We start from the raw sequence: 23,631 nt of genomic DNA on the forward strand, positions 1-23,631 counted from the left end.
AAGATTGGTTCGCAGCGATCGACCTGAAGGACGCGTACTTTCATGTCTCTATCCTTCCTCGACACAGACCGTTCCTGCGCTTTGCGTTCGAGGGGAGGGCATATCAGTACAAAGTCTTGCCCTTCGGGCTGTCCCTGTCGCCTCGCGTCTTCACGAAGGTCGTCGAGGCAGCCATTGTTCCGCTCAGAGAACGCGGCGTTCGCTTACTCAACTATCTCGACGACTGGCTCATACTCGCCCAGTCTCGGGAGCAGTTGTGCGAACACAGGGACATGGTGCTCAGTCACCTCAGCCTGTTGGGACTTCGGGTCAACCGAGAGAAGAGCAAACTCTGCCCCGCGCAGAGGATCTCTTATCTCGGTATGGAGCTGGATTTGGTCAGCCGGACAGCGCGCCTCACTCCAGAGCGCGTCCGGTCAGTGTTGAACTGCTTGAATACGTTCAAAGGCAGGACAGCGGTCCCACTGAAATTATTTCAGAGGCTCCTGGGGCATATGGCATCTGCAGCTGCGGTAACGCCGCTCGGATTGCTTCATATGAGACCGCTTCAACGCTGGTTGCACGACCGAGTCCCGAGATGGGCGTGGCAGAGCGGTCAGTACCGGGTCCTAGTTACTCCTTACTGTCGCCAAACCTTCAGTCCGTGGTCAGACCCCTCGTTTCTCCGGGCCGGAGTGTCCTTAGAACAGGTGTCGAGGCATGCTGTGGTCTTCACGGATGCCTCATCCACGGGCTGGGGGGCCACGTACAACGGGCACGCAGTTTCGGGTCTGTGGACGGGGCCCCAACTGCGTTGGCATATCAATTGCCTAGAGTTACTGGCGGTACGTCTTGCCCTGGCCCGGTTCAAGAAACCGCTTCGGGGCAAGCACGTACTGGTCCGTTCGGACAGCACTGCGGCCGTTGCGTACATCAACCGTCAGGGTGGTCTACGCTCCCGTTGCATGCTCCGGCTCGCCCGCCATCTCCTCCTGTGGAGTCAGAAGTTTGTGAGGTCACTTCGTGCCATTCACATCCCAGGTGCGCTGAACCAGACAGCCGACGAGCTCTCTCGCCAGTCGACACCTCCGGGCGAATGGCGACTCCACCCCCGGAGCGTCCAGCTGATATGGGACCACTTCGGAGTTGCACAGGTAGACCTGTTCGCTTCTCCGGACTCGACCCATTGCCAGTGGTACTACTCCCTGACCGGAGGTACCTTAGGCATAGATGCACTGGCGCACAGCTGGCCCCGGGACCTACGCAAGTATGCGTTCCCCCCAGTGAGCCTTCTCGCACAGACACTGTGCAAGGTCAGGGAGGACGAGGAGCAGGTCTTGTTAGTTGCGCCCTACTGGCCCAACCGGACCTGGTTCCCAGAACTCACACTCCTCGCGACAGCCCCTCCCTGGCCGATCCCCCTGAGGAAGGACCTGCTTTCTCAGGGGCGGGGCACTCTATGGCACCCACGTCCAGACCTCTGGAATCTCCATGTCTGGTCCCTGGACGGGACGCGGAGGTTCTAGGTGGCCTACCACAAGCAGTGGTAAACACCATCGCTTCAGCTAGAGCCCCCTCTACGAGGCGCCTCTACTCTCTGAAGTGGAGCCTGTTCGTCGAGTGGTGCTCTTCCCGCCGGGAAGACCCCCGAAAGTGTTCGATTAACGTTGTGCTTTCCTTCCTGCAGGATGGGTTGGATCGAAGGCTGTCTCCCTCCACCCTCAAAGTGTACGTCGCAGCAATAGCGGCGTATCACGATGCAGTAGATGGTGAATCCTTAGGTAAGCACGACTTAATCGTCAGGTTCCTCAGAGGTGCGAGGAGACTAAATCCTCCTCGTTCTACCTCGATACCCTCTTGGGACTTAGCCCTGGTGCTCAGAGCACTTCAGGGTCCCCCATTTGAGCCTTTGCAGTCTGTTGAGATAAAAATCCTGTCCATGAAGACAGTTCTCCTGATTGCATTGGCTTCAATCAAGAGGGTAGGGGACCTGCATGCACTCTCGGTCGACGAATCGTGCCTAGAATTCGGGCCGGCCAACTCTCACGTTGTCCTGAGACCCCGGCCTGGATACATGCCCAAGGTTCCTACCACTCCCTTTCGGGACCAGGTGGTGAACCTGCAAGCGCTGCCTTCGGAGGAGGCAGACCCAGCCCTAGCTTTGTTATGTCCCGTCCGCGCTCTTCGCGCTTACGTTGACCGGACTCAGAGCTTCAGATCCTCACAGCAGCTCTTCATCTGTTACGGAGGCCAGCAGAAGGGAAAGGCTGTCTCCAAGCAGAGGTTGGCCCACTGGATAGTGGATGCCATTGTCTTGGCCTACCAGTCCCAAGACATACCTTGCCCGTTCGGGTTGCGAGCACACTCAACGAGGAGTGTTGCTTCTTCCTGGGCGTTGGCTCAAGGCGCCTCGCTGACAGATATATGTAGAGCTGCGGGCTGGGCGACACCTAACACGTTCGCTAGATTTTATAGCCTCCGTGTAGAGCCGGTATCTTTCCGCATTCTCGCCCCCAGTGGCCAGCAGCGCTAAGTGCCCGTTCTAAGTGTCGGCTTGCATACGCCACTCCCGCCCTCTGGGCCGGATACGTGCGTCTTTTTTGCTCCAGTCGTGTTCCCCGAAATTCGGCTAACCCTGTGAGTTCCTCCGTCACCCCTTCGGTGTCAGACGTGGCGGCCGTCTGATGCCAGGCCTGCACCCGTATGCTTGTGGAACGTGTGTGTAGGCTGGGTTCCATATGTTGCGGTCCCCTCTAGGCTACCCCATATGTGTATTTTCCACGGTACCAGCTACCCTACTCGGCTAGCCCCGTATCTTTCCCTCGACAGAGCTTCCTCTGTCGTCTCTGGCTGTGTTCTTCCCCCCCTGGAACCAGGTTGGGTCCATCCCAGAGACTGCCATTTGTTGCACTACCCTGTTAGGTTAGTCCTTATGTGTATTCCACCTCTCCTTCCATTGAAGGATGTGGTCCGCAGCGTACCATCTCCCGAGACGGGCGCGCTTTCCCAGCGTTATCCAATAGTCACGCTGAGTGGGTCTTGCAGGAACAGCAGTGACTGTCCTTCCCTGCCCGGACACGGGGCGGTGCGTGGAATGCGTGATCGCATGCCAATGTTTATTGGCTCGTTTTTAATTACTCGAAGTAGGTCGGTCTCTGAAAACAGATCCCGATTCGTCGGTCAGTTCTGACGTACGTCTCCGTTCCCTCCTTCAGGGAACGAGGGTTACATACGTAACCGAGACGTTTTGTTCAGTGCCAGTGAACATCAATCAATACAAGAAAACTATTCAATGAACACATTATATTTTAAACCTGGTATTGGGAGTACATACATGTACAAATTTCAAAGAGAGCAAAAGATCAGGATTCTATCTTCGATCAGAATCAGCCTAACAAAGAAATAGGACAACTGAAACATCACAAAATGATAGAATGGCAAGCGCTAGCATACAGCAAAACAACACACGAGGTTAGCGATGTTAGCAATCTCTTAAGCTCTCAAAACAACAAAGTTCTCAACACATCTCAAATAAATGTATATGCATTCATCATAAAATACACGTACAAGTTACCATGTGCATTTAACTAAAGTCAGAACAGGTATATTTCAAATTTACATCGCACTGAAGTGAGCACGTACCTCTCTCAGTCAAGTAGAACGCAAACTGAGAAAGGAACATGAAAATTCAATATATGACCATCGTTCCAGCCTCTATCCAATAGAGGGCGCACTTACACAACAAATAACTCTCCTAATGCCTATAAACGGCCATAAAATGAATGAACAATACAAAATTTTGGTGAAATAAACTCACATAACTACAAAATAGAAAATGAAAGGTTACAAAAAATATATCTCATTCTTTAACCTGTTACACAGGGACTGGAACTACAAATATACTAGTTATAAATACAGTAATCATTACTTTATGTAGGCAGAAAAAGTTTGTTGCGATTTCCAAGTGCATTAATGTTAGCGGTCTTCCACTGATAGCCATGACATTAGCTAGCTTTGTGGTTAGCTAAAGTCTAGCTTTGGAAATGGACTGCAAAATATTGTAAAACATAATTTTTTCAAAATAACGGGCAGGGGAGAGATGATACGTCTCATGCTGTCAAACTGTCACGCTATTAAAGAATCTTTTTCAGTCACATTGTCCGAGTTAAAATTGAGCGTCAGCGTCAGTTCTGGCAGGCCAGGTAGTCAAGACGCTGCTATGTTATTTGTAACAACACTGTCCCGTCAGCTGATCTGCTCCAGCTGATCTGCTTCAGCTGTGCTGCATTAGCTGGTTAACTCCCCTCGCTGCTCAATGGCCAAAGCTCAAACAAGGCGCCCTATTTAAAGCACATTCGGTTTGCTCATACATGCTTGCTGCTCGCTACTGCTGCCCGCCACCTCCCCAGCTCCTCCTTATGCATAACGTGGCATTTTGCTTTTGTCATGTTGCCTGCTCTGTTCACAGGGGGATATTTTAGCGCTCAGTCCTAAACTGTGAGCGTTCCCTAATGCTGCTGCTGCTGGTCCTCTGACTCTCTGCTATTTCATGGTGCTCATGAAAGGTCAGAGGACTCCCTGAACAGAGCCATACCGCCAAATTTCAATTCAGGAACATCAACTTGTTTGCAATCTATTCAATAAAAAAAATTCTTAATTATTATTATTGTTTGTGTGTTCTTGACTTAATGGACCTGACAGAACTGACAGTCAGTCAACTATACTGGAACAACCTAACGTAAGCTAATTCCATTTCACTCTTGGCTTAACCCTTTAACTGTCACCGTCCCACAGGTGGGACGCCTGGTGCTCTTTTTTTGATCGCCTTTTTTTCATATCATATATTTAAGTAATTATCACAAATTAGGTATCATTTGAAAGCTTACAAACTCAAAATTCATCCTGTGAAAACCGTTTTGAAATCGAACATTGTGTTTCCATGGAAACGTTACTCTAAATGATTCTAGTGGGCTCCTCCCCTAGTGGGCGCTGTCATGTTTCATATTACAACAATTATTTTAACTACTTTATATTCAAAATCTTTTCCAATCTTGACAAAACGCATATTGTCGGAAAGGTCTGAGTCTCAAGGGTCCATATTTGGTGACTGTTTTGTGATGGAAGTAATATTTGGACAGAAATTTACAGGAAAATGCATCAAAACAACAATAAATGGAATTTGAATGACACCCGGTGGCTATTTTTGGTACAGCACCCTAAACAAAATCTCATGGGGACTTCAATTTTTGTGATATCAACTTCAAATTTGGAGCACAAATTGGTTAGACATATGGCTTTGATTTTATAGTAATTTTAGAGTAAATGCTTTTTTGTAAAATATATATTTTATATGAAATAAAAAATATTTAGTACAGTATTTTTCATTTACAGTAAATTTAAACTTCCATAACTATTTCATACTTTCATATTTTGAATTGCTTTCACTTCCGCAATAATCTGCAGAACGTCGTCTTTAAAACGAGACCAAACTTTGGTCTATATTCCAAAGCATTCTTGAATTACAGCCCTTTAAGTTTGGATAGTGCATTTTCAAGTGTATTCTCAAAAAGGGGGGTGACAGTTAAGAGGTTAACAGCAAAACTGAACTTGGCAGTCACAAATTTTGTCATGCTTATTTGAGTTAAGAGAACTGATTTTACATTTACATTTACATTTAGTCATTTAGCAGACGCTTTTATCCAAAGCGACTTACAAATGAGGGCAATAGAAGCAGCTAGAGCAGTCGAAGGGCAACAATATCAGCAATATGCAAGTGCTGTAACAAGTCTCAGTTAGTCTAGCACAGAATTGTTTTTTTTTGTTTTTTTTAATAAATTAGACAGACAGACATACAATGAATAGAATGATAAGTGCTATTCTCGATCGGTCAGGTGTTGCTGGAAAAGATGTGTCTTTAGACGTTTTTTGAAAATGGCTACAGACTCGGCCGCACGAATTGAGATAGGCAGGTCATTCCACCAGGTGGGAATGGTCCAGGAAAAGGTCCGTGACAGCGATTTCATGCCTCTCTGGTATGGCACCACAAGGCGTCGTTCACTGGCAGAACGCAAGTTCCTGGAGGGTGTGTAAGTCTGAACGAGCGAGTTTAGGTATATTGGTGCAGAGCCAGTGGATGTTTTGAAGGTGAGCACCAGTGCCTTGAATTTAATGCGAGCGGCTATTGGTAGCCAGTGCAGACTGATGAGGAGAGGCGTGACGTGTGCTCTCTTCGGCTCACCAAAGACCAACCTCGCCGCTGCATTCTGGATCAATTGCAAGGGTTTGGTAGTGCATGCCGGAAGGCCCGCAAGAAGAGCATTACAGTAGTCCAGTCTGGAGAGAACGAGAGCTTGGACCAGTAGTTGTGTGGCATGATCTGATAGGAAGGGTCTAACCTTCCTAATGTTGAATAGTGCAAATCTGCAGGACCGGGTTGTTGCAGTGATGTGGTCAGTGAATTTTAGCTGATCATCAATCACAACCCCAAGGTTCCTGGCTGTCCTGGACGGAGTTATGGTTGATGAACCTAGCTGAATGGAGAGATTGGGGTGAAGTGCCGGGTTGGCTGAGACCACAAGTAGTTCTGTCTTTGCAAGGTTGAGTTGCAGTGATGTTCCTTCATCCAGGCTGAAATGTCTGTTAGGCAGGCAGCGATACGAACACCAACCGATGGATTCAGGTTGAAATGAGAAGTAGAGTTGAGTGTCGTCGGCATAGCAGTGATAGGAAAAGCCATGTTTCTGAATGACCGATCCCAATGATGACATGTAGATGGAGAAGAGAAGTGGTCCAAGCACTGAGCCCCTGGGAACTCCAGTAGCTAGATGATGTGACTTAGACACTTCACCTCTCCATGACACCCTGAAGGACCTACCTGAGATGTAAGACTTGAACCACTGGAGAGCGGTTCCTGAGATGCCCATCTTCATGAGAGTTGCCAGGAGGATCTGGTGATTAACTGTGTCAAAAGCAGCAGACAAATCCAGTAAGATAAGTACTGTGGATTTGGAGGCTGCTCTTGCCTTTCTCAGTGCCTCCGTAACTGAGAGCAGGGCAGTTTCAGTTGAGTGGCCGCTTTTTAAACCGGATTGGTTGATGTCCAGGAGATTGTTCTGTTCAAGAAACGTAGAGAGCTGATTAAACACAGCCCGCTCAAGTGTCTTTGCAATGAAAGGTAGAAGGGATACCGGTCTGTAGTTTTCTAAAAGTGCTGGGTTTAGAGAGGGTTTCTTAAGCAGTGGGGTTACCCGAGCCAGCTTAAATGCTGTGGGGAAAGTCCCAGTGTGAAGAGAGGTGTTGACAATGTGAGTGAGTGCAGGAGTAACAGAAGAAGAAATGGCCTGAAGGAGGTGGGTGGGGATAGGGTCAAGCGGACAGGTAGTGGGGTGGTTGGAAAGGATGAGTTTGGAGACATGTGCTTCAGAGAGAAGGAGGGAAGCGTGGGTGTGATGGTTGTTGAGATGTGTGTGTCGGTTTGTGGTGTGGAGAATTGGCTGCTGATGGAAGAGGTTTTGTTAGTAAAGAATGATGCAAAGTCATCAGCAGTAAGGTTTGACGAAGGAGGGGGGGGGGACAAAGGAGCGAGGAGAATGTTTTGAAAAGTGCACGAGAGTTGGAGCAGTTGTTGATTTTGTTGTGGTAGTATGTAGTTTTAGCAGTGGAGACATTAGTAGAGAAAGAAGCGAGAAGAGACTGATACAGGGTTAGGTCAGTAGCGTTTTTAGTTTTGCGCCACTTCCTCTCTGCCGCCCGGAGTCCAGAGCGATGTTCACATGAACATCGGACAGCCAGGGGGCAGAGGGGGTGGTGCGGGCTGGCCTGGATGAAAGGGGACAGAGGTTGTCTAAGCAAGATGTTAGAGTGGAGCAAAGAGTGTCAGTAGCACTGTTAGTGTCTAGTGCTGAGAACTGAGCAGGTGGAGGGAGTGAGGATGAAACCATAGTGGATAGACGGGAGGGAGAGAGCGAGCGTAGATTACACCGAAAGGTGATCTGCGGAGGAGTGTGTGTTGTGTCCGGAGTCAGTATGAGGTTAAGAGTGATGAGAAAGTGATCTGAGGTGTGCAGTGGAGTAACTAAAGATTAGATTCAACTTTATTGTCATTACACAAGTACAAGTACAAGGCAACGAAATGCAGTTTAGGTCTAACCAGAAGTGTTGTCTGTGGAGCAGCAGCGTGTGTAGATCAGGTCCAGATGGTTACCTGATTTGTGAGTAGCTGTAGTAGATACTCGCTTAAGGTCAAATGAGGTCAAAAGAGTGGTGAAGTCAGCAGCCTGGGGTTTATCAAGGTGGATGTTGAAGTCACCAAGCAGTACCAGAGGAGTGCCATCCTCAGGGAAGTGAGAGAGTAAAATATCCAACTCCTCCAAGAAGTTGCCCAGTTGACCTGGAGGGCGATAAATAACTACAACATGGATTTTAGCCGGGTGAGTGATAGTGATTGAGTGTGATTCAAATGAGCAGTTGCCAGATAGAGAAGGAATGGGCTCAAATTTCCAATCATTTGAGATGAGCAAACCAGTACCTCCACCCCTACCAATCGGGCGTGGGGTGTGTGAAAAAATTATTTGAGAGAGCTGCAGGAGTGGCAGTGTCTTCTGGTTTGATCCAGGTTTCAGTTAGAGCCATGAGACTGAGACATGAATGAGTGGAAATAGATGGAATAAAGTCTGCTTTGTTTACAGCAGACTGGCAATTCCACAGACCAATTGGAATGGACATTAATGTAGCAGAGGAAATAGGTACACTTTGCAGATTATTCGGATTGCGTCGCCTAGAATGTAACGAGCGTGATTTACGGGTGTATGTGATAATGGTAGCAATTTGGAAGCACATAGTGAATAGGGGTTAGAGAAATAAACAGATGAAAACACAAAGTGGACAAAGTAGAAGGAAAACTATAGTCAAGTGCCTTGTCGTGTCCTTGCTCGAGTGGAGTTGCGCAGAGTAGAGTCGATGGTCTTTACACTCTTCGGTCTTCACACGAGGAGGCTGAACGCTCCCGCTGACGCTTCCACACCAGCGTTAACGAGCGTATTAAACTGATGGGGATGTTCTTTTAATTGTTATTCAAACAATGTATGTCTTGTGACAGTTGCCATCTTACCATGCACTTCACGGATGATCTGTTGTGAATGTTCGCGGCACGCAGCATGACTCAGCTGGATCAGCTGTGTTGTCAATCTGCACGTTGTAGAGTACCATATGGTGGACAAACTATGAAACGCCACCGTGCAGTGTGAACACAGCAGTGACTGAATGCTACCCAAGATAGCCATGCAGTGTGAAAAAAACTGTGATCCGACGAGTTTGAAAATCGTGCAGTCTGAACTAGGCATTACTCACACCCTGATGAAGGCTTGTAAGCTGCAATGCGTAGGTGTACTTGTCAACTGTTTTTAAAAGAACAAGCCATGAAGAATTAAAGGCTTTTTTACTTTTTCTACACCATTCGAGTGCCTTGGAAATTCTTTATTTTTTTAGTTGAACCATCCCTTACATCCAAAGAGCACCGAGATAAGGAACTCACACCCCGTGCAGCACTTCTTTTGCCTTCTCTGTTATATCTTCAAACTAATCAGATGCATATGTCATCCCTGTCAAGGGATTTTAAAACAATGTGATAACTAAAGAAATCAGTAACAAGTAAAAATAACTTTAGAATGATAAAGTAGTCATTATTAAACTTCATATGTATAATATGAATATATATCCCCATTGTTCACTGTTATTTACTGCAGCCATGGCATTAGAGACCATTGAAGTGGCAGCTCTAGGAAGACCTCTGTATCCTGGGATGCTGTATGACTGCCGCAAGGATTCCTTCATTCCAGGTGCTGTACTGTACCTACTAAAATGCTTTTTATTCCCCTTTTCACCCAAATATGAATCAACAAAACAGTACATGTGTGGTCATGACTAGAGACATTACTAGAGAGAAGAGTGGCACCATGAAACTAAGATATTAAATTAGTAGTCTTATAGATGGAACATCCTCATGTTTCTTCAACAGTACATTGTGTCCGTATACGCAACTGTTAAAGTCATTTCTCATTTCAGGTGTTACTCTGTGGGATAAGAAGTCACTGAGTGAAGATTTGGACACCCGTCCACAGCTCATGACAGATTTGAAGTTCAGTAGCTCTGACTCTCTCTCTAGTAAGTCCAGTCTCCTGAATGTAAGTGCTTCCCTGAAGGCCAGCTTCTTAGGAGGGCTGGTGGAGGTGGGAGGATCTGCCAAGTTTCTGCGTGACACCAAATCCTCAAACCAACAGTCCAGAGTAACAATGTATTACACTGAAAACACCAGATTCAAACAGCTCACTATGACCCATCTGGGCCGAATCACTTACCCTCAGGTGTTTGACCAGAAAACTGCAACTCATGTGGTCACGGCTGTACTGTACGGAGCTCAGGCCTTCATGGTGTTTGATCGGACATTTTCAGAAGAGGAAAAAAAGCAGGAGATTGAGGGAGAACTGAATGCCATGGTCAAGAAGATCCCTGAATTTACTATTGAGGGAAAAGGAGCTGTAGAAATGACAGATAGTGATAAGGAAAAGTCTGAGAGCATTGCTTGCACATTTCATGGTGACTTCCGTCTTGAGCAGAACCCCACCACTTACACAGAGGCCGTAGAGGTGTACAAGAAGCTCCCCAATCACCTGAAGGAGAATCCACAGAATGCAGTTCCAATAAGAGTCTGGCTCTATCCTCTTGCTTTGCTGGATACAAAAGCTGCTCGGTTGGAGAGAGAAATCACCACACGTCTGGTTTCCAAAACTGAAGATATAAAAGAGGGGCTGGGAGAAGTAGAGAGGACATGCAACGACCTGTCCAGAAAAACACTGGTAAATGTTTTCAGTGACATTAAAGAGAGGCTGCGCTTATTTCAGAGCTCATTCAGCAGTTACCAAACAGTGCTCATGAAAGAAGTGGCCAGGGTCCTGCCTGCTATACGAGGAGGAGAGATGAAGGAGAAGTCACTGGAAGACGTCCTGAAGATCCACTACAGCTCCCCTTTTAAAGCTGACCTGCTTAACCAGTGGTTAAATGTTGCAATGTCTGAACTTAACCTCTTGAGTTCTCACACCAAGATACTGAAGAGAATCACAACTGAAGACTCAGATCGTCTCAACTCCATCCTCTTTGATCCTGATATTGATGTTGTGGTGTGCTTGACCTTCACATCTCTGAAGTATGAAGACCCGTATCTTTCAACCCTGAAGGAGTTTCTGGAATCTGAAGCCTTTAAAGAGCTAGATGGGAAACAAAACATGGTTTCTGTGGCATCTGTCAGAAAGTGGTTCAACGATCCTGCTGTCATCTCAAAGATGAGAGAGACCTTGTCTCTTTTCAGAAGTTTTTCAGAGGCTAATAAAGATGAAAAGAGATACCGATTCATTATGTCTACCATCTCCGATCCATCCAGTCCAGGCTCCTCCATTCATCTGTATGAAAAAGGGCAGCTGACAGACACGCAGTACCAGCCCGTGTCGAAGCCTCCCCCATCAGAAGTGAAGGATGTCCTGAAGCACAGTGTGTCCCTGAAACTGCAGAAGTCCCCAACTGGAGAAACTGTGCAGTACAGAGTGGAGTACCAGCAGGTGAAAGAGGAACAGTGGCATGTCATAAACACACCTGATGAAGACTTTATACTGACTGGATTGGAGTTTGGACAGCAGTACTTGATCCGCTACAGGATAGTGGGTAAAGTGGGAGTGAGTGAAGCCAGTGACACTATCGGCCCCATACCCTCTTCAGGTAAGTGTCATATGCACATTTCTTTGCATTAATCTTTATGTATGCTATCCATATTTATTGTAGTCATGGAGTTTCCCGATGTGAGCCGTCAGCTCCGCTACAAGTTGGAGTGGTTAGTCAGGCCTCCACCGACAGTGCGCATCCTGAGCGATATCTAAATCCACATGAATGGCTCGGTCAGAGCATAAGCAAGAAAAACTCACTGTTCAGAGAGTCATGCTAGTCTACGGTCTAGGAACTTTGCTGCGATAGTCGTGTTGACGTGTTACTACCTTTTTTATGATTAATATTTTATTGGTTTTTCAAAACATTTAAACACGCACACAAATCCGTCAACAAAAACAAAAACAAAAAAATACACTACACATACAACAAAATAGAATAAAGGAAGACATAACACGACCATAGACATAAAAAAGAACCATGACAGTGATGCACAGAGCCCTTGAATTTACAACCTTTCCTATATGTAGGTACAGAATTGTATCAAAAAGTGTCTGTCAATCATGTTTTCTAGTTAAATGCTATGTTTATGAGCCAGAACGCCATTAAACACCCAAAATGTACGAATGATACTTCCCCCATTTCAAGTTATACTCCACTTTATCAAGCAGCCTGTAGGACAGTTGCTCTAGGGCAGCCAGCTGACCTAGAGCAACGAACCACAAATTCAGTGCAGGTGCAGAGGGGGCTTTCCATTCTTTGACCAGAAGCTTCCGGCCTAACATAAGGATAGTCTGGGTCCAGTTAGAGAGTGGAGGGGTCAGATCACTTAATGCGGAGGGGTCCCCCAAAATAAAAAAACTAGGGGTGAACAGGATATTCTGGTTGACAATTTTCTCTACGACTAGATGTAGGGAAGACCAAAAAGTCTGAATTTTTGGCAACTCCAGAGCATGTGTACTAGGGTACCATTTTTGTCCCGACACCTCCAACAATCCGAGTTATCAACCAAACCAACCTTATGCAGCCTGGATGGTGTCTAATAGAATCTATTCAGTATTTTAAATTGGATAAGTCGCGTTCGCAGTTCTCTTGAGATTTTTTTCCCATTTCTAAGAATTCTGCCCCATTCTGCATCTGTGAATTACACCTTTAGGTCAGTTTCCCATGTCATTTTAAGGGACAATGTATTAGAGTCCGAGGCCGTAAGGATCATTGCATAGTAAACAGAGGCTTCATGGCCGCGCCCATAAATTGTTAGGATCTTCTCTAATATGTCACAGCTCAGGGGAACTACTGAACGGGAGCCGAAGACCTGCACCAGGAGGTGTCTTAACTGAAAATACTTCCATTGCTGATTACATGGTAAATCAAATTTCTGTCTAAGAGCCTCAAAAGATTTTAATGTCCCATCTTGGTACAAGTCTCCGAGCACCCTAATCCCTTTTTGCAACCATAGATTCCAAAGGAAGGGAGATTTATTTATACAGAGCTTGGGATTTTGCCAGATCCAGGCAGACTGGTGGATCAAATTTAAAGATCTTAGCTACTCTCTTCCAGACCCACTGAATGTGGGACAAAATGGGATGTGACTGATTCTGTTGGGCTAATTTAGCTGTGATGTATGCTATGGGTATGAGAGGGGAGGACACCACGCTTTCGAGGTGAAAGCACGGGGCTCTCTCAGGGGGTAAAGACCACCGTGCCATATGCCTAATGGTGAACGCATAATGGTAAAAGAGCAATTTGGGCACACCTAATTCTCCTCTGTCCACTGACCTCTGCAGCTTTCGCAGGTTCATCCTGGGGCATTTGTTATTCCATAAAAAATTATTACAAAGTTGATCAAATTGTTTGAAATAGCGCAAAGGAATTTGGACTGGGAGAGCCTGTAGTAAGTATTTAAATTTCGGAGCACAAATCATTTTAATGATGTTTACCTTGCCCCACATAGAGAGATACAATGGAGACCACCGTTCTATATCCGCCCGCAGTTTGTCCAGTAGGGGGTCAAAATTTGTTTTGATCAGATCCGTCAATTTGGGGGGGAATGTTAACCCAAGATATTTAATGCCTTTCTTAGGCCAGGCAAAGGTGCCTGACTGGAAGAGGGATTTGGGACAATATGGTGTGAGAGGAAGAGCCTCAGATTTTGTCCAGTTGACTTTATAACCAGAAATAGATGAGAACTTGTCAATAATTTTAAGTAATGATGCAAGAGAATGTTCGGGATCTGTGACAAACAAAAGGATATCATCTGCATACATCATCAATTTATGACATTTGTCACCAATTTGTATGCCTGGAAATGCAGGTTCTCTACGTATAACAACCGCTAGGGGTTCAAGCGCAATTGCAAAAAGTAGAGGAGAGAGAGGGTCTCCCTGCCTCGTGCTTCTTTACAGTTCAAATGGGAGGGAGATGATACCGTTCGTAAGCCCTGACGCTGAGGGGTGAGTGTATATGAGCCTAATTCAAGATATGAATTTTTTGCCAAAGCCGAAACATTCGAGGGTGGAGAGCAAATAGTGCCACTCCACCCTGTCAAACGCCTTTTCGGCGTCCAGCGAGATAGCAGCCATGGGAGAGGTGTTATCCTGAGTGGCCCACATAATATCAATAAGTCTTCTGATGTTGTCAGCCGAGGAACGCGAACGTATAAAGCCCACCTGATCAGAATGGATCAAGGAGGTTATTACCTTGTCCAGCCGATTAGCTAACATTTTGGATAGTATTTTACTGTCACAGGAAGTCAAACTAAAAAGTCTAAAATTTTTACAGTCTAAAGGGTCTTTTCCTTCCTTCAAGATAAGGGTGATAATGGCCTCAGATAATGAGGGAGGAAGTTTACCCTTCTCGAGAGCTTCATTATAGGTGTCTAGAAGTAATGGTGCAAGTTCCTCAGCATAAGCTTTATAAAATTTGGCCGTAAAGCCATCTAAGCCTGGTACTTTACTTGAAGGAAGGTGTTTAATAACGTCACTTATCTCCTCAATAGTCACAGGTGATTCAAGACGTTCAAGCAGATCCTCTGACTACACCGGCAGATCAAGAGTTGACAGAAAAGACGTACTGTCTTCCCCGTCCCGCCCTGAATCCGAAGAGTAAAGTTTTATATAAAAGTCTCTAAAAGCTGAATTAATCTCCTTGGTATCAGTCAGGACAGACCCATTGTCCCTCCTAATAGCAGGAATGGTACTCATTGCTCTCAGTGCCTCTGCAACTCTTTTTGTTTAATGTACCTGGCAAGTAGTCTACCAGCCTTGTCACCATCCTCAAAGTATTTCTGCCTTGCCCGAAATAGAGAGAATTCTGCCCTCTGGGTCATAATTGAATTAAACTCATACTTTAGTCTGGTCAACCTGGTAAGATTTTCCGAGGACATATTTTTTTAAAACTTTGATTCTGCAGTTATGATCTGCTTTTCAAGCTCCTGGAGCTTAGCATTGTTTTCCTTCTTCCTGAAAGACGCATATTGAATTATGTGGCCTCTCAAAAAGGCTTTCAAAGTCTCCCATGCTACCCCTGCTGACAGAGCCATTGGGAGATTGGTCTCAATATAGAGGTTAATTTTCTGATTTGAGTGATGCCTTAAAGTTCTCATCTAATAAAAGGCTAAAGTTTAATCTCCATCTAGTTGACCTAGCTGGCCTATTAAAAGACAAAATATGGAGAAATATTGGACTATGGTCTGAAATAATTATATTACCAATGTCGCTCGCTCCCATAGCTGATACCAGTGATTGAGACACCAAAAAAAAATCTTTTCTGGAAAACAAACTATGTGGAGAAGAGAAGAAAGTAAAATCTCTCGATGATGGGTTTTGTAACCGCCAAATGTCTACTAGACCCGATGCTTTGCACATATCTTTGAGCACTGCGTGTGCCCTAGTAGTACGGACCCACGGAGAGCTACGGTCTAGTATAGGGTCCATTATCTCATTAAAATCGCCCCCCATGATAACTGGATAGTCCCCCAAATCATTCAGTTTCTTCTTGAGTAACCCAAAGAATGGCGGATCGTCTCTATTTGGAGAGTACACATTCGCTAGTATGATGTTAATCCCCTGAATCTCACACAGCATCAACAGCATTCTGCCTGCCTCATCTGCACTCTCTTTTAAGCATTTAAATTGTAGTCGTTTGTTAACTAAGGTAGCCACTCCTCTGCTCTTACTACTGCCGCAGGTAGCCGCCACAAAGCCCACCCAATCACCCCGAAGCTTTTGAGATTCTTGTGGTAGTAAATGGGTCTCCTGCATAAATACTACATCACATTTTTTAGATCTAATGAAAGTTAACACCTTCTTCTTCTTCACCATGTTATGGAGGCCTCTGACGTTCCAGCTCATAAGCTTTAATCCTTTTGTACTACTAGCTGAAATAATGTAAAACGACTGTTATACCAGTTTTGACCGGAATAACTCATTTATGAACATCACTAAATAAAAAGAGACAAGAAACTTGTAAACTTTAAACATACACATAACAAAAGCAATGAAAATGCATCTGAGAAGCCAGATGCTTACACTAATCTCAGTTTGGTCCGTGACTCACTAACTTGAAGCCGCTATGAACCAGAACATTTTGTGCGTACAACTAACCCTCGTACACTCCGGGGGCCGAAGGTAAACCAACAGGAAAAAAAAAGAATACACATGGGCCAGTCCCTCACAATTTAAGGCTGTGATACAGTGGCGCTGAATACCATTAATTCGAAACGCAGTAACGTCAAGTTATCAAAGGGAATGAATGTAAGCCAAGGCCTTTTTATGGTCATCAAATCGGCGGGGGCCCTGCGCTGATCTCACGGTGAGCACTGCCGGGTAGTCAAGAGAAAATTTTGTGCGTTTTCCAAGGAGCATCTTCCTACACTCGTTGAACTTTATGCGCTTCTCATTGACCAACTTGGAAAAATCGGCGAAGACCATTATACGATGCTCCTTCCACGTAACTTTACCCATCTTGTGTGCAGCCTCCGAGATGCGGTTTCGGTCCTGAAATCTGAGAAATCTGGCGATGATGGGTCTTGCTGGCGAGGGATGCTCAGGACCTGAGCTCTTGCGCAATCCTCCAATCCTGTGCACTCTGTCGATTTCCAATCCCCCGGGGAAGGCGAGGTTCAGAATCTCCGGTAAAGTTTTTATGAGGAATGACATGGTATCTCCGTCCTTGCTACCCTCTGGAAACCCGATGAACCGTAAATTATTCCTTCGCTCCCGATTTTCAATATCATCCAGTTTTTGGCGGAGGGCTTCCACCTCTGTAACTGTGGCTGGAGGGTTAGCTTGTTGTCTCTCATTAGCCTCCTCGAGAAAGCCCAAACGGCTCTCGACTTGAGAAATGCGGGTTGTAATTTCAGCTAGTTTGCTATCTGTTGCACTTGTTGTAACCCAGATAGCCTCCAGCTTCTTGTCGTGAGCATCTGACTTTTCCAGGATTAATGCAGTGAGTTTAGCAAATTCTTTGGCAACATTACCGGGGATGGTGCTAGCGTCCGTTTCGTCGGCGCCGGGCTCGTCATGAAGCTGTGTTTTCTTCAGGGTAGCTTGGCTAGCGTTAGCCACTTCGTTAGCCTTCGCTCCACCGGAGCCAGTTTTCGGACTATTTGTGGTGCTTCTGGTATTGTTTGGCATAGTTGCATATAGCGTCAACTTTTCACACGATAACTCAACTAAAGTTGGACTCTATGTCAAGTTTCAAAGTTAGTTTCATGCGGGGGTGGGCGCAGCTCTCACTCAAGCAGCCATTCTCGTCAACCACGTCACGTGACTCATTTATATATTTTTTTTATATATCATTATATATTTCTCCCGCTGCAGACCTCGTGAAACCACGCCCCCTCCGCCACATACCCCCACCTCCTGACTCAGGCCGGGGAGCCATCCGGCCTGCAGCCTCCCCCCCCCCCTCCTGGAGAGGAAGTCAGCCACAGCCTTCTGAGCACCCAGCCTGTGGACCACCTTGAACAAAAAAGGCTGTACAGCTAGATACCAACGGGTGATCCGCGCGTTGGTATCCTTCATGCGGTGGAGCCACTGCAAGGGGGCGTGGTCCGAACAGAGGGTGAACTCCCGCCCCAGTGAAGGGTGAGAACGGCCCACCTGATGGCCAAACACTCCTTCTCTATGGTGCTGTACATCGTCTCTCTCTTAGAGAGCTTCCGACTGATGTACAGCACCGGCCGCTCTTCACCCTCCACCTCCTGGGACAGGACAGCGCCCAGCCCCCTGTCCGAGGCGTCAGTCTGCAGAAGAAAAGGGAGAGAAAAGTTAGGAGCCTGTAGAAGCGGTCCACCACACAGAGTAGCCTTTATCTGAGTAAAAGTCTGCTGGCACCACTCCGTTCACTGAACTGTATCTGGTACCTCCTTTATAGTTAGATCAGTCAGCGGGCTAGCGAGGTCCGAATAATTAGGCACAAACCTTCTGTAATATCACGCCAGCCCCAGGAACTGTCTAACCTCCTTTTTGGTCTTGGGTCTCGGACAGGTCGCAACAGCTGCCGTCTTATCAATTTGGGGACGCACCTGCCCATGACCCAAGTGGAAGCCCAGATATCTTACTTCCACCCGCCCAATTGCACACTTCTTCTGGTTGGCCGTGAGCCCCGCCCTTCTCATCGACTTCAGGACAGCTCGCAAATTCTGCATATGATGCTGCCAGTCCGCACTGTAGATGATGATATCATCTAGGTATGCAGCGGCATATGCAGCATGCGGCCGGAGAATTCTGTCCATCAGACCCTGAAGGTCGCAGGAGCCCCGAACAAGCCGAAAGGAAGGGTGACAAATTGGTGTAATCCAAATGCCGTGGTGAGAGCTGTTTTTTCTTTGGACATGGGAGACATGGGTTTACTTTACAATAGTCCGCACAGAACCGGACAAAGCCATCAGGTTTAGGTACTAAAACTATCGGGCTCGCCCAGTCACTGCTGGTCTCTTCTATTACCCCCATATCTAGCATAGTCACTCCCGTCGGCCATCAGTCCCGGAGCTGTTGCGCGAACGCGAAGGGCCGGCCTCAAGGGAAGGGAAGACCTGCTGAAGGATGGCGCGCTTCAGGTTGTCGTAGACCAGGAGATTCTCGACTGGTAGTTGGTGAGCTGCATTGGCCAGTCCGTCTTGGGCCATCCCCGAACCTCGGCGGACCTCTCAAACAGGTCGATGAAGGCCTCTGGGTCATCTTGTGGACCCATTTTGTTGAGAGGCAAGGTGGCGGCCGAGTCTTTGGCGGGGGTGGGGACGGCCTGAATCTCCCGGTCTATCCAGCTCCGGAACAGCTCGCGGTCTTCATGCTGGGCGCGGAGGAGGGCCTCGAAGCGCTTTTCTTGCTCCTCCCTCACGGCCAGCAGGTCTCGATGGTGTTCTTGGTGAAGACCGGCGAGCGATTGTACGATGTCCACAAGCGGCGTTCCCGGCGGAGACTGCATGGCGGCGGCGATCTTCTTCCTTCCTGGGTTTCGGCACCATTGTAACGAAGGTTCGTATGTTGTGGGGGTGTGGAAGGAAGAAGACAGGGTCGGCGTGACTGGGACTCGCGACTTTAATACTCAAAACTTTCAGATACAAACACAACAAGCGCACATGGGCGCATAAACACAATACATAAACTCAGAACTTCTTTCAGATTGATCACTCGGTTTCCACTTCGTTTCCTTGAGTCAGCAGGCGTGCGTGCAGTCCCAGTCCAAACCAATCCAAACTCTCCCTCTCGTCTCTCTCCTCGCAGCGGCTTATATGTGGTCTCTCCATGCCAATTACTGCAATTAGACACAGGTGTTCGTCATCTGCACTTGACCTACTTACTCACCGCTTGGCTCTGCCCTCTCTCTCCCGCTGCAGACATCGCGAAACCATGCCCCCTCCGCCACAGTCATTTATGTAGTAGAAATGTAGAATTATTTTTGAATTTGGTGCCTTCTAGACAGAAAAGACAGAAAATGTATTTTTGGCTCAAATGGATGAAAGACAACAACTCCCAGAATGCACTTGCTTCGCTGCCCCACGAGGCCACTCCCAAAGCCACGGCTACTTGCCCACATACACGGTCCCCGCCTTCGGTTTGATTAATACGATAATTTCGTTCAGTTAGAGAATAGACACTACAATTAAAAACTGAACGTGTCTTTTCAATAACGTGTGAGTGAGCTGAACGAAAGTTACGGCACAGATGCAGCAGGAGTCAGATCTCAATCAGCATGAGAGAAGAGTTGAGCAGAGCTGAGGTAAGCGCGGCTCTCATTCTAGGCGCGTGTCCAGTCTGGAGTGTTATCAGATCATATATGAAAGCTAAACTTTCATAAGAATTCATTGAAAAGTTGAAACACTCACTTTGCTCTGCACCGCGCCGTTAAGAATGCCCGAGCAGAGCGGCCGTCTGTGTCTTACACTCTGTGAGTGAGATCCCTCCCCTGTGGGCAGGTTGAAAACATGCAGAACTAGTCCCGGTGATACTGGTATTAATGTGTTGGCACACGTTGATTAACCAGTGGGAAAATGTCCTCACCATCACATCACTACAGTCTAGAAAACAACAACCTCTTTAAGTTATTCTTGACTGAAAAAAAAAACTTGTTTAACACGAAATACTTCTCGATTCCCAAAAATTTCTTCACAATTGGTCACAAGTGAAATATTAAGAAAATAAATTTGATTAATCTCTCATCGTCTCTAAGAGAATATGTTAATGCAGCATCAGATGCCATAAGCTCGGTTAGTTTTTACTTTCACTTTCTGTAGTGAATAATTGACTGGCATTTGAGACTTCTTCACACTTCTTCTCTTTAAAGTTTCAAGAAGTTTCAAAAGCTGATAGATAGATAGATAGATAGATAGATAGATAGATAGATAGATAGATAGATAGATAGATAGATAGATAGATAGATAGACAGATAGATAGATATATAGATAGATAGATAGATAGATAGATAGATAGATAGATAGATAGATAGATAGATAGATAGATAGATAGATAGATAGATAGATAGATAGATGGATAGAACCAAGCTAGAGTTCGACTTTGTGGAAAGATTAACCTTTTGTTTTCTAAATGTAAAGTCCCAAAACTTAAACATAAACATCCCATAATGTAAATGAGTTGTGACAGAATAACAATATGTGAAAAACTCAATTCTGATAAATGTCAGATAGAAACTTATAATTCCAGAGTGATGAGATAGATAGATAGATAGATAGATAGATAGATAGATAGATAGATAGATAGATAGATAGATAGATAGATAGATAGATAGATAGATAGATAGATAGATAGATAGATAGATAGATAGATAGATAGATGAATGCAGGATCATTTTCTCTAGTCATGATAATCACACTCTTCATGTCTGTTGATTTCCACAGTCCCTGATCCTGAGACCAGGAGCGACTTCCTACAATGTAAGTCACTGAGAACACAAGCAGAGAAACTCATGAGTGTGTTCATGTTCTTCCTGGAGAAGAGGAAAGAAAACATGACAGAAGAGTTTTAGAGTTGATCATGTGAATGATGATTAAACTGAACTGAGACACTGATGATATACTGAACGTGAAGAGTTCAGATACATTAAAAGATCAGATTCATAATCTCTCATTCTGATGTGTTTTCTCTCTATCAGACTCACTTCGGCTGACTCCGGACCGGAATACAGCGCATGAAGACCTCAGTCTGTCTGAGAGGAACAGAGAGATTACTAACACTTATCCAAAGCTTCAGTCGTATCCTGATCATCCTGACAGATTTGATTATTGTCCTCAGGTGTTGTGTAGAGAGAGTGTGTGTGGACGCTCTTACTGGGAGATTGAGTGCAGTGGTGTTGGTGTGTGGATATCAGTGTCATATCAGAGCATCAGCAGGAAGGGACAGGGTGATGAATGTGTGTTTGGACGTAAAGATCAGTCCTGGAGTTTTCTCTGCTCTCCTGACAGTTACTCATTCTGTCACAATAACACAGAGACTGATCTCCCTGTAAAGCCCATCATCAGCACTAGAGATAATAGAGTAGGAGTGTATGATGATGATGCTGATATTTATAGAGTAGGAGTGTATGTGGATCCCAGTGCAGGAACTCTGTCCTTCTACAGAGTCTCTGGAGACACAATGAGCCTCATCCACACAGTCCAGACCACATTCACTCACACACTCTATCCTGGGTTTGGGGTTTGGACTTCTGGATCATCAGTGAAACTGTGTCACTGAAACAACGTGTGTGTGTGTGTGTGTGTGTGTGTGTGTGTGTGTGTGTGTGTGTGTGTGTGTGTGTGTGTGTGTGTGTGTGTGTGTGTGTGTGTGTGTGTGTGTGTGTAATAAATCCTCATATAGACAGTGAGATCAGTGTGTGTGCGTGTGTGTGTGTGTGTGTGTGTGTGTGTGTGTGTGTGTAATAAATCCTCATATAGACAGTGAGATCAGAGTGTGTGTGTGTGTGTGTGTGTGTGTGTAATAAATCCTCATATAGACAGTGAGATCATTGTGTGTGTGTGTGTGTGTGTGTGTGTGTGTGTAATAAATCCTCATAAAGACAGTGATATCAGTATGTGTGTGTGTGTGTGTGTGTGTGTGTGTGTAATAAATCCTCATAAAGACAGTGAGATCTGTGTGTGTGTGTGTGTGTGTGTGTGTGTGTGTGTGTGTGTGTGTGTGTGTGTGTGTGTGTGTGTGTGTGTGTGTGTGTGTGTGTGTGTGCGTGCGATAAATCCTCATATAGACAGTGAAATCTGTGTTTGTGTGTGCATGTGTGTGATAAATCCTCATATAAACAGTGATATTAGTGTGTGTGTGTGCGTGTGTGTGTGTGTGTGTATGTGTGAGATCAGTGTGTGTGATCATTTAGTTTGATATAATGGTTTATAATTCATGTGTGTATACAGTAATTGTGATTTGTTGCACATATTGTAATCCAGGTGTGTTTTAGGGGTTGAAGAACATTATTGTGTTTGTGCTGTTTTGTCTATTATTGTTTTTCTGCTCTAAACGTGTCTGGGCGTCAGAGACTGTAAGTCACAGAGATCTCAAGCTTGGAAATAATAAAAACCTTCTCCTCGACTGTTTGATCACATTCACTGGAAACACAAGATAGGCAGAAACGGTGTGTGTTATGATAACTGTAATGATTGTGATGTTCTAGGTCATTAAAACAACAGTTGTTCAATAACACAAGAATATGTAAAAGTATGGTATTTGGGGTGAAGACACAATAATTAACATGATAATAAACCATTTGTACTTGGAAAATAATTAATAAAACGTGCACAGTGTCTATAATTTTCGGCAATAATGCAAGTCTTTATTTGTGTTCTTTGCTTTTGAAAATAAAAATACAAAAAAAATGCAAGATATCTGATAAATAACAACTTATAAAGTTGCGTCCCTCAGTCTGAACTCAACCCTGTCATGCCAACCATTCTCCGCCCATAATAATTTAGACTCCACCCAAATGTGACATCATTCACAGGAAGTTGCATCATTCAGCTCAGCATGGTGCAGAAGAAGATGAGTGGTATCACACTTTTTATTAATTTGTTTAGGTGTATTATAGTCAGGGAGGGTACTGTCAAGCTCAACAACTCAACCCCATCACATACAATTAAGATGGAAAATGATGACTTTTCAAAATTTTATTTTAATCCATAAAAATCTAAAATATACTTATTTCATTGGCTGCCATGTGGCCCACTCTTCTACACCACATTAAGAGCATGTAACGGATACTCAGAGACAGGATTCAATAGCAAGTAAAACACAGTCTTTATTGACCAGAACATCGCAGGTAAAGACAGAGTCTCAGAATGTGAGGTCGCAGGTACAGACAGTGTCTGGATGTTGCCATGTGTGAGGACCCTTGGCAGCACGGGCAGGCTGTGGGCAGCCAGGACTCGGGAGAACAGCGAGGGAGGTCTGGAAAGGGATCCACGCACACCGAGGACACAGGAACAGCAGACGACGG

At 45.6% G+C, this 23,631-nt stretch overlaps 1 protein-coding gene across 1 annotated transcript in view; it reads left to right on the forward strand.

Annotated features, from left to right (window-relative positions):
• Nucleotides 1–21,981, forward strand: part of LOC307126932 (stonustoxin subunit beta-like) — a 38,697-nt gene extending 16,716 nt beyond the window's left edge. The window contains exons 2-5 of the mRNA XM_079817811.1: nucleotides 9,723–9,815; nucleotides 10,042–11,745; nucleotides 21,050–21,085; nucleotides 21,304–21,981. Coding sequence (XP_079673937.1) covers nucleotides 9,725–9,815; nucleotides 10,042–11,745; nucleotides 21,050–21,085; nucleotides 21,304–21,884 — 2,412 coding nt within the window. The 5' untranslated portion in view covers nucleotides 9,723–9,724 and the 3' untranslated portion in view covers nucleotides 21,885–21,981. The remainder of the gene's footprint in view (nucleotides 1–9,722; nucleotides 9,816–10,041; nucleotides 11,746–21,049; nucleotides 21,086–21,303) is intronic.
• The last annotated feature ends 1,650 nt before the right edge of the window (nucleotides 21,982–23,631 follow it).

Source organism: Gobio gobio (assembly GCF_949357685.1).
Source record: "Gobio gobio genome assembly, chromosome: 5".
Lineage (NCBI taxonomy): Eukaryota > Metazoa > Chordata > Actinopteri > Cypriniformes > Gobionidae > Gobio > Gobio gobio.